This window comes from Galeopterus variegatus, unplaced genomic scaffold, assembly GCF_000696425.1.
Source record: "Galeopterus variegatus unplaced genomic scaffold, G_variegatus-3.0.2 Scaffold3311, whole genome shotgun sequence".
In the NCBI taxonomy this organism is placed as follows: domain Eukaryota; kingdom Metazoa; phylum Chordata; class Mammalia; order Dermoptera; family Cynocephalidae; genus Galeopterus; species Galeopterus variegatus.
Genome location: NW_007729422.1, coordinates 113,808 through 125,418, shown reverse-complemented (window position 1 = coordinate 125,418; position 11,611 = coordinate 113,808). Strand labels below are relative to the sequence as shown.

At 43.6% G+C, this 11,611-nt stretch overlaps 1 protein-coding gene across 1 annotated transcript in view; it reads left to right on the top strand.

The window, feature by feature from the left end:
• The first annotated feature begins 1,719 nt into the window (after window positions 1–1,719).
• The window catches only part of LOC103600341 (zinc finger protein 345-like), a 22,737-nt gene continuing 12,845 nt past the window's right edge, over window positions 1,720–11,611 (top strand). Inside the window, 2 exon segments of the mRNA XM_008584610.1 lie at window positions 1,720–1,800; window positions 3,982–4,040. Coding sequence (XP_008582832.1) covers window positions 3,984–4,040 — 57 coding nt within the window. The 5' untranslated portion in view covers window positions 1,720–1,800; window positions 3,982–3,983.

Here is an 11,611-nt window from a genome sequence, read left to right as displayed (position 1 = left end):
TAGACACACCAGAGGATGACCATGTGAAGAGGAAGAAAGAAGGCAAACATCTGCCAGCCAAGGAGAGAGCCTTAGACAAAACCAATCCTGCCAGCACCTTGATCTTCAACATTCAGCCTCCAGAACTTGGAGAAAATACATGTCTGTTGTTTAAGCTGCCCAGTCTGTGGTGTTGTGTATGGCAGCCCAAGCAAACCCATACAAGTAGCCAATATGAAATCTAGAGTAATGTGATGGGCTCTCTCTGTTCATACCGACAGGAGACTTGCTATACTCCATTTAGTGAGGAGGTGCTATCGTTCACAGCTTCTGACGAAGTTACTGATAAGTTTCCATTATGAGTTAAATTGTGTTCGCCCTTCCCCCAAATTTACATGTTAAGGTCCTAAACCACACTACCACCGAATGTGATATTATTTTGCAGTACTGCCATTGCAGTTGTAATTAGTTAATCCAGTATGACTAATGTCCTTATAAATAGGGGGACTTTGTGCACAGACCACACAGGGAGAACGTTATGGGAAGATGAAGGCAAACATCAGTGTGATGATTCTACAAGCAAAGGAATGTCGAAGATTGTCAGTACACTGCCAGAAGCTAGAGGAGAGACATGAACCAGATTCTCTAAGGTCAGAATGATCGAGGTGACCTCCTTTTGGAACTCCCATCTGAATCTTAATTACCAGACTTGCCGATTTATAGAATTAAAACTTCTGCATACAGACAAGACTCAAAACATGAATCCTAAAGTGCATGAGGTGTTAATGTGAAACACACTGTATCAGGTGCCCTAGCTGCAAAGGAGGTTGTATCTAGTAAGAATATAGGGAGACCCAGGAGAAAAGGGGATGTTCACAACATGAGACAGAAACCATTACCTCACGTTAGCTGGGTTACTATGAGTCTGGTTAGTATTAGTCTGTTTCAGGTGGCAAATACATGGCTCATTGACCTACAATGGCTGTAGGATTAAAATTTAGAATTTAATAGGGTCACATCAATAGATTGTAATAATAACCCGTTCTTTATCTGGGAGAGAGGGACAAACCTTCCCAACTCTGTAGTACAATCCATTGAAGACAGACAAATTAGTTTATTGGATGATAATAAACATTTTCTAATGGCTTGGAAGAGAGCTACCATATTAATTTCTCACTTGTTTAACCATTTAAAGTAAAATAGATGCACGATTTTTTCATCCTCTAAAATGCATCTGCAAAAATAAACGTGGGTTCTATAATAGCAATACCTATATGACAACTAAAAAAAGTGAAATTACTTATTAATATCATGCGGTAATTGGCCCACATTCGAATTTCCCTGTTATTCTCACAATGCCTCAGGTTGTCAAACCAGGACTTAGTAAAGAATCAGAATTCTACTTCGTAATAACGTGGAAAGAGGCCAGTCTTGATCCATCAGGTCCTGTTCTCCTGGTAGCAAGAATCCCTGCTGAGAAAATAAACAAAATCTTCTCCTTCCGTCCCTAAATGATGATGGCAGAGACTTGTGGGAAATGTAGTCTCACCTTCCAGTGACGTCAACAGCACAGGCGCACTAAACAGCTGCTCCAAGGTCCTTCTGTACTTGTGGGGCTCTGCTCGCTCTGCCATCTGGGAAATGTAGTTTCGCCTGCAGTGACGACACCAGCGCGGGACTACGCGAAGGGCTTTTCCGGGTTCCTTGTGCGCATGTGCGGCCCCGCCCACCCCCGCCATCTTTTGTCTGGAAATTCCAGGAGGTTTCGGCTGTCCTCACGCTGCTCCTCAGATCCTGGGTTTGGATTGTGCGTCCCTGAAGGTGTGTGCGAGGGTGAAAAGAGGAGCCCCGCGGGCCTCGGGGTCCCTGGGGAGCGGGACGGTGTCCCAGCACTTGGCGGGGAGAAGCGCTGCGGGCCTCGGGCGCGAGCGCGGACCTGGGCCGGGCAGGGGAAGGGACTCCTGGGCTTCGCTTTCCAGACGGTTCCAGACGTTCTGTCAGAGGACGGCGGTGCTCGAAGGCGGGCGGGTGCTGCCGGGTGTGCAGAAGCTGGTTCCAGATGTCCCAGGACGGGGGCTCAGGTCCCAGGTGGCGACGGGAACGTGGGTGGGGGTGTCTGAAGACAGCGAGCCTGGGAGGTGTGGGGAGGTCACGTTCCAGCGCCGCCAACAGGGACCTGGCACCGACCTGTGGGACACTCACTTCACCCATCCGTAACGTGAGCGTGTGGACATTAGTGTGATGCCCCAGGTTTCAGAGGTGAATCTGGGATCGTGAGGTGTGTGCAGACTGTCACTGTGGCTGCTGTGGTCCTGGAGTGTCTCGGTGTCTCTTCAGCAAGTCAAGTTTCTGGTCCCTCCTGCACTGTGCGGCCTGCCTAGCGCTCCTGGTTTGAATTTACAGAAGTTGATACACAACCTTGTTTCCAGGACAGTGACTTCTAGGAAGGAGATTGGGGCGCTAGATGTCGGTCCCCTTTTCTTTGGAGTGAAGGTATGACAGACTTTGATGGACGGTGTCCTGTGAATAGGAATCCCACCTGGTGGGGCATCATTGTGGCTGGAACCCTCTCAGTACTGCTTCAGGGCAGAGGCAGAAGAGTCCCAGAAAGCTGAAGATCCCAGCTTTACACAGCCTAAACAATGATTGTGTCTAGTGCTTAGAGCGCACCAGGGTTGGCTGATAATACCTCATTCAATGGGTATCTAAGACTGGATGATATCGGAAGGTTTGGGCCAAATTTCAGAAGGGAGAAGTGAATTACACTGAGAAAGAGAGGCAGGGACCCAGGAGGTGTTACTTATTGAAGAAGGTTTGAAGGTGTTCTGTGGGGTGCAGGAATAACCTGTCACAGCTGAGAGGATCTGTCTGCAGTGCTCTCTGAACACACTCCCTTCAATCTTCCCTCATTGTTCCCAGTGTCTGTGCTCTCTCAAACCCAGCCTATGGCCAAATTTGGCATCTAGAGATGTGCTGATAGTTCTCTGTTTTCATTGTTCTTTTCTGGTCATTCAGGAATGGTTTTCCCCATATTTCTACCTTGTAAGAAAAGTGAAAATAATTGGATATGAGAAAATGTGACTTGCCCAGGGTTACATGATTACATGAAAACCCAGCCATCTTATTTTTTCTGAAGTTCTATGGATCCACATCTTGGGGTGCATTTAGCTGGGCAGTTCTCATCAGGTGTCACAAATGTGGATTTAGTCACCTGGTACCTCGACTGAGGCTGTTTGGTTAAAGATGGCTTCACTCACATGTCCTGTGGTTTGTGCTGACCCTTGGATGGGCCCAGTGTCTCCCCAGCCTTCTTCACAGTATGACTGTGTTTAAGAGGCAAGCACCAATGGCCAGTACTTTTCAAACCTATGTTTGCATGACATTTTCTAATGGGCCATTGTCTAAAGCAGGTCACATGACAAAGACTAGTTTATCATCAGAGCATGCTATATGATGGCTTGGGTACATTGAGATCATGTGCCAGAAGAAATATAGATCATGTGTATTTTGTTTACCTATGTAATCATGGGCAATGTGTGCTGGGTTACAAGATGCACACTATCCAGATATTTAGGTACGTAAAAGGAAGATGTGTTGTAATGGAAACACTTTTTTGGAGTCATGTGTGAACTTAACATATTAGTAGGGTAACAGTTAATACAGCCAAATGATTTCTACAACACTAATCCTATGATGTCACAATGTGTTTTCTTTGGTTTAAGGTATTAAGTTATATGTTTAGGTGATATTGTTTCGTGCTAAGTCAGTCAGCTATGTATGTTTTCTTTGACCCCAAAATACATTGTGTGTGTAATGTGTAGCTATTAATGTACTTGTAGCCACATCTTTCATGGGGTCTTGTTGCCCCTTATTGAGGCATGAAGGACTGTTCTCTCACAGGAAGGCTTTTTGTTTGTCTTTTTCACCTAGTAAGGGAAGGAGAATGTAGAGCCAAGCCACAACCGTACTCTCCTTAATCCACTCCATTTTCTTTTCTCCCAGCTATGCTGCCAGAGTGCGCTATGGGTTTACAAGAGCAAGAAAAGATGGATAAATCTCTGGTGAGTTTTTTGGTATTTATTACTCAGAATTTTTTATTGTATTATGTGAGCTTTATGGCATGCATAAATTAAAACTGAAAAGTACAGGTGAGTAAAACTCAACTTGAAAGAAATGTACATTCATAAGATAAAGTTGGCATGTAGATATAGCAGTTTGTAAGACTTCAGAGTCATCTAAGTTGGATAAAAATTTTTCTCTGGTCTTTGTGATGTCATGGAAAAAAGGCAGACACCTTGTTTACATGCTTGGAATGGAACCTGAGAAGAGAATCTGCCAAATTCTCTTGGGATGTGAGGACTTGGTGGCACCAAATTCTGAAACGCCATCAATATTAGAAAGTTTTTCACTGCTGACCTGGAAATAAACATTTCTCACTTTCTGCAGTGGAAACAGTTACCTCATTATAGGGCACAAGTTGCTTAGTGAGCTTTTTATAAAGTTCCTAAAACAAATCTAGTTCAAATGGCTTTGGAAGACTGGAAGACTGTACTAGTTCATAGGAAAACGTAGAATGATAACCTAAATTATAATCAAATCCAATGTCTATTCTCTAGTTCTTTTCTAGCTTGAGTCTTCTGCTACATTTTGAACTACTGTTCATGATATTCTCCTGGAAATTCCTCTGTGTTAGTTTATTAGTTTCTCTCATGATTTCACTGATGGTTATTTCTCTGTTCTCCTGAATTCTTCTACTTTCTTTTTTGTAACGTAGCTTATCAAAGTGCTTCATCCTGGGCCCTGTTCTTCTCATGTGAAATTCTTTCTCACTGATTCAGTCCTCTGTAGTTTGCACTCTTCTTTGTCTCCAGGTTGTACTTCTTCCCTAGTCTATTGATGTTAGGTTGAACTCTGTTGAATGCTTGTTTGTAGCTATTCATAATGCACCTCAAGGGACTGGTTTGTAATCTCAGTTGTTTAGATCATGGTGTTTTAACACCAAGGTCAAGGGTTCAGATCTCTGCACCAGCCACCTGCCAGGGGAAAAAAAACTATCATCTCAAAGTCAACAATTTTAAAATTATAACCACTTCCCCTTCTCTTATATATGTTATCACTACCGCCCCACCACTGACACAAGCCACCAAAATGAGATTTCTCCTGGACTCCTCCCTGTTTCTTGGGCCTAATTTATATCATGTTACTTCCTGCTACTTTTGTTTGTTTGGTTTTTTCATTTTATTCTAATTTCTATGTACACCGTCAGTATAGGGAGAGATGTTTGTACTCATAAAGACTGTAACTTTGTTCTGCTGGAAATATCATTCTTGTAAAAACCTGAAGGTAGTGTTTGCTGGGCTATGAGGTTCAATCCCTGGTGACCTGTGCTTCTAGCCAGCAGCTGTGAGTCCATGGAGAGAAAGACTTCAGGAGTGACTGGGACATGTTTGAACAACGGTCAGTAAAAAGACATGGAATAATAAAAACAATGTACAACTTTTTAATGTCTACCTTTTGCTTCTATAAATTTACATCAGTGATTCTGTTTGTAGTTTTTATTAATATACAGTTACCTGTTTGTAGTTCAATAAGACCCATCATGTTTTTAAACTTTCTTACAGATTGTGTTTTATTCTTCTCCTATTTCAGGTAATTACTTAAAAATGAATGCGGAAAATGGATGTGTGCATTAGTCTTCAGTATGTTTTTAAAGCAGAACTGTCGCTAACAGCTAGTTAAGAGCAAAAATTGACAAATCAGTTAACCAAATATTTACATTCACAATTGTAGTTTGAGACCTAACATAAGATGTGAAATGCTTTCAGTCTTTGTTTTGAATCTAATATTCATTGTGAACTTACACTCTTCGTGTTTCAAGTCAAAGTAGTGCTTAAGGTCTCTAATAACTTTTTTGCTGTTCCAGTAATCTGCTGCACAACAAAGTATCACAAAACTTCATAGCTTAAAATAAGAACATCTTCTTATGACATGTCACAATGTTTTGGGTCCATAATCTGGACAGGGTGGTGTGGGTTCACTGCTAGACAAGGTCTCTTCTCTGAGCTGGAAAATCTCTAGTGGCTGGGAACACTGAGCAGACATCCAACCCTCTCTTTGTGGCCATGTTGGACTTCCTCACAGAGTGGCATTCTCAGGGTAGTCAGGTTTATTTGGCTTCTGCCAGAACAAGTGTCCAAGAGGCCCAGGCAGACGCTGCAAGGATTCTTGTTATCTCCACTCAGATACCAAAGCATCTCTTCCAGTGTATTCTCTTAGTCAAGCACATCACTAAGACCAGCCTTGATTCAAGGTAAGGAAGGCAATTAGATTCTACCTGTCAATAAGAGAAATAGCAAGACTTTGCAGCACTGTTGAATAGACCACAGTCTGTTCTCTGACCATAAATTTCTACTGCATGCAAAATACACTTTGCCCCTCTCAAGAGCCCTAGAAATATTCTACCACTGTGCAGTTGACAAAAAGCCAAACTGAACAAGCTCCAGTGTCCTGTCATCTTTTTAACACACATCCAGCTTACAGTGAACAGACAGGCATGGCCATGTGTGCACTTTTCTTCAGACAGGGTTGGTGAGAAGCAGCAGCACGCTGAAGGCACTGGACTGAGTAATTACATATTCCCATCAGGCACCTGCTTTAGTATTTCCTTAGGGCCTAGTCCTGGTCCCTGGAAAGGATGCTTTGTGCCTCTTCACTGTGTCCTCTGGGCTCTCACCATTCTCTGTCAGTATCTCTTTGCCTTGAATGGCTGGGTTTGCAGTTGACTGACTTTCTTCGCCTATTTTTGGTTATTATATGTTGGGGGATTGAACATCCTTCCTTTTTTACTTTTTTCTAACTCTGGCCTTTTGATACAGGAAATTATCTGGTGTATTCACTGCCATAAAAACATGGGTTTTCATTGTGCTAAAATCCATTAGATCAGTGCTACCCCAACACATTCTGAGTCAGGCCCTTTGTTCTCTGACCTCCCCTTCTCTCCATGGTGGCTATTTCCTTAGAAGTTTTATTGTTTACTAGGCACTATCTATGTGTCAGATCCAATGGTACTTAGAAAGCTAGAAATATTTTTGGTCTTTTATCTTTTTTGGAAAACAATGGACTTGATCCTTGCCATAAAACAGTTTGAAAATGTTTTTCTGGGAAAAATGGATGGAAAAATATTTTTATTTCAAACTCAACAAGTCCTGGCTCCTTCATATTTTCTCTAAATTCTGTTTGAAAATTGAACATACTTCTTTTATTTTCTCACTGACAGAGAGAAAAGGCCAAGTAGCACTTTTCCTTTGTGCCCAAGACTCTCCTTTGGCAGACCCTGAGATGGTGAGATACCCTTTCCATTTTCCAAGTTATGGGAGGTGGTAGTTTGGCCCACATCTTTCAGTATTCCATTTATTTCTAGTAATATAATTTGTCTTGAAGATTCTTTTGCTGGTATCAATATTTCCACTTATGCTTTTCATATTTGTGTTGCTATGTTAGATATGTTTCCATTATTTTACATTTTGTCTGTTTCTTTGTATTTCAAATGTAGTTCTCTGGACAGTATATTGTTGATATCTTACTTTCCTATCAAGTCTGACAGTATTTGCCTTAAATAGAATATTTAATGTAATTCCATTTAAACTAATTATTGTTAAGGTTTAATTTAAGTGTGCCGTTTTGCTATTTTCTATTTGTATTTGCCTCATCTGTCTTTTAATCATCTGCTTTTCATTTTCTAATTTTTTATCAATTAATTCTGAAAAAATGTTTTATTTTGGTTCAGCTATTGGCTTTTAAAATAATTTATTTTTAATTTTGGTAAAAAGCATATAGCATAAAATCCACCATTTGAATCATTTCTTAACCTTTACGTAGTTTTAAGTATATTGACACTGTTGTTCAGGAGATATCCACAAGTTTTTTATCTTGGAAAATTGAAACTCTATATCCATTAAATGGCAACTCCCAATTTCCCCCTTTTCCCACCCTCTGGCAACCACTATTCTACTTTGTGTTTCTAATACTTTGACTGTCATCAGTGGGATCATACAATACTTGTCATTTTGTAAGTCTCTTGTTTCACTTTGCATAATGTCCTCAAGGTTCCATGTTATATCATATGTCAAGATTTCCTTTCTTCTTAAGGTTAGGTATTATTTCTTTGTATTTATAGACCACATTTTATTTATCCATTCATTCATGGCTGAACATTTGAGTTGCTTTCACCTCTTAACTCTGAGTAATGCTGCTGTGAACACAGGTGTGGAAATATCTTTTTGAGATTCTGCTATTAATTATGTTGGATATATTTGCAAAACTTGGATTTATGAATCCTATGGTAATTCTGTTTTTAAGTTTTTGAGAAGTCACTGTACTTTTTTTTAAAATAGGGGCTGCATCACTTTATATACTCACATAAAGCATACAAAGTTTCCAATTTTGCCAATACTTGTTATTTTCTATTAGGTGTGAAATGATACTTCATTGTGGTTTCGCATTTCTCTAGTGATTAATGATGTTAAGTGTATTTCCATGAGTTGTTAGACACTGGTATATCATCTTTGTAGAAGTGTCTGTTGAAGCCCTTTGCTTATTTTTTTAATCAGATTATTTGTTTCATTGTTTAGTTGTTGTGGGGCCTTAAAAACTAACGCCACCTTAGGTGACATTACAAGTGGTGCCATTATGGGCCCACAAGGGCCTATTAACGTGGCAGCCTAAGACAGCACTGGGAGGAAGTAGAGTGGGAGTGTCTGCGGGAACCTTGCCTTAGCCCTTATTGGCCAAATATGTGCTTTCGTGCTTGTGAACACTGTGTGGTTGCAATAGCTAGGCATTGAGACAGGATGTATGCCCTTGACCTTTAAGCTGATAAGATTATGTAAAAAACCTCCCTTCCCCATTTGCCTTTAAAAGCAAGTGCTTGTGTGATAATAAACGGAACTGCTGCTCGACAAACCCCCCACCGCGTCTGAGTGTCCTTTAACTGGGCTGGTTTGGGGCCGGCGGTGCTCACCTCTCTTCATGGCTCTCTTCCCCCATCTCCTTCCAAAGGGGACAGGAGGGAAAGGGGAATCTGGGCCATTCGCTCACCCACTGAAAGGAATGAGGCTAAGGCTGCTCGGGTCGGCCGGCGGTGGAACTGACAGAGTGGTGCCCCATGTGAGGAGTTTTTTAAACTTCTGGGTGAAAGGTGAGTGAGTGAGGCCCCCAGCTGCTTGGTCCTGAAAGAAGGTTGACGAAGGGTGATCAACCAGCAGAGTGGCCCCTGCAACCGTGGTAGTCACCGTGAAGTAATCTGCCTGCGTGTCAGGGTGAGTACCATAACGGGGAAGTCCCTGCACTTCTCTGCCCTGCTGCTCCCTTTGTCCCTTCCTTGTGGGGCAACATAGGAGGTGTGTGTGTGGAAAGAGTGACAAGATAGCCTGCAAGTCTCTAAAGTACATTTTAAAAAGCAGAGGCCTAGAAATATCTGACTCCACAGCCACCAATGCCTGGCATCATGTGGTGAAGGTAGCCCCTTGGGCGCCTTCGTCTGACTTGTTCTTGTATGAGACTTGGGACCGGGTTCAGACCCTGGCCAGAAAGAACGAGATTAGTCATGGGCTAGACCCCCACTTAGGGTTCTACCCAACCATCTCTGCCCTAAAGCTTTGCTTCCATCGCAAGCATCAGGAAGGGGGAGAAAGGGATTGTGCGCAGTTCGATGAGGAGAGAAAAAAGGAAACAAAGCTGCCAATGCAAGGCCCTGAACCAGTGAGTGATACCTATGCCCCTATCCTGTCACCCGGCCAAAGTTTAGCCAAAGGAGAGAAAGCAGCACCTGAAGAAGTGGAGGAGGCTAGCCCCCCTTTAAAAACACCCCCGGCAGAGCCGCAGGCTTTTCCTTTTATGGCTCGCTGGGAACCCCCAGCCGTCTGCAGCCTGTGGGGGGAAGTGGCCCCTCAGGCCTATTTGGTCAACATTGCCCCCGGTGGAAATACGCTGGCTGCTTGGTACCCTTGGGAAGCTCATGACCTTAAAGAGCTGAAAAAGGCTGTCGCAGAGGATGGGCCCAATTTCCCATGGGCAGAAACCATCCTCCAGGGCTTAGCGCACCAACCCTGCACGACCCAAGATTGGAAAATGCTCTGTAAGGCTGTCCTCCCTCCAAATTTGTTTATCAAATTCTGCACCTTCTTTAAGGAAGAGTGCCATGTGCAGGCAGAGATAAATCAAGCAGCCAACCCACCCATCCCTATCAGCTTCGGCATGCTGTCTGGAACAGCAGATCTATTTAGTACTGGAATCCAACAGGCTGCTATCCCAGCCCCCTACCAGGACCAGGTTAGGGCAACAGCATTAGCCACATGGGAGAAGTTAGCTGAAGGGCCCAGTGAGCCCGCAATGGCCAGGGTTACCCAGCAACCCTCTGAGGACCTTCCCTCTTTCATAGTTCAGGTGGAACAGAGCATACAGAGAAAGTTTCCCCCAGGTTCTCTCTGGGACCAGTTTGTAAAAATGCTAGTGTGGGACGGCATGACTGCCAACCACAAGCTTGCCTGTGCCAGTCTCAAAGATCGTTCTATGGAAAAATGGGTCATTGCCAGTAGAGATGTTGGAAGCTACCAACAACAAACCAGGACCTTAACTTCTGCTCTACAAGCTCAAGCGGAAACCCTTGCAGGTGCTATGACCCAGGCTCTTAGTGTCAGGATCCCTAAGGAGAGCCCCAGCCAACCCTCCCATAGGGGTCAATGTTATGGCTGTGGGGAACAAGGTCATTTCAAAAGGGACTGTCCCAACCGGAAAAATAAAAACCTTCCTTCTATGCCATGCCCTAGGTGTGGTAAGGGGCTTCATTGGAAGTGTGAGTGCTGGTCTAAGTTTGACAAGGATGGAAAGCCTTTAAACTAGAGGAGGGGCAATCCCCAGCCCCGTCACCCCAAGGGGATACAAAGCCAGCGCCTCCATGCCCTTCCAGGTGGCCAGTACCCCAGGCTCATTGGACTATACCTATAGTCCTTGGTTTAAGACCAAAAATGAATCTTAAAATTCATGGCAAAGAGTTCTGATGCCTTGTTGACACGGGGGCAGATCGAACAGTCCTTAGATGGGAAGAAGTCCCTTCAAACTGGAAGTTAGTTCCAGGCCCCCAAATTTTGGGGGTAGGGGAAAAAAACCCAGTATGGGAAACCTATGAAATCCTTCACTGGGAAGATGCTGATGGCACAAAAGGGGAAGTAAAACCTCTTATTCTCTCATTGCTGCCGGATTGGCGGCCAACCTGTTAGGCCAAGATGTTCGAGGCCAAGCAGACGCTTTCATTACCACTGACCATAAGGCCCTTTATGAAGATATCCTAGATGAGGAGGAGTATCAGCAACAGTTTAATCTCCCTGTTTTCCAAACTATAGGGGGGACCCCACTTTTTGGGACCTAAGAAACCATCTGCCTCTCCCCAGGGTCAGGTTCCCGGAAACTCCTCATAAACAGATGGCCAGTCACCCCCATTCCTAGAGGCCACTGCTCCCCTGGTGCCCTCCATCCATTGGGTAAATGGGCCCACAGTTTGGGTAGAGCAGTGGCCACTTCCTGATAATAAATTGCAGGCCCTACAACAAATTGTCGATGAGCAGCTCCAAGCAGG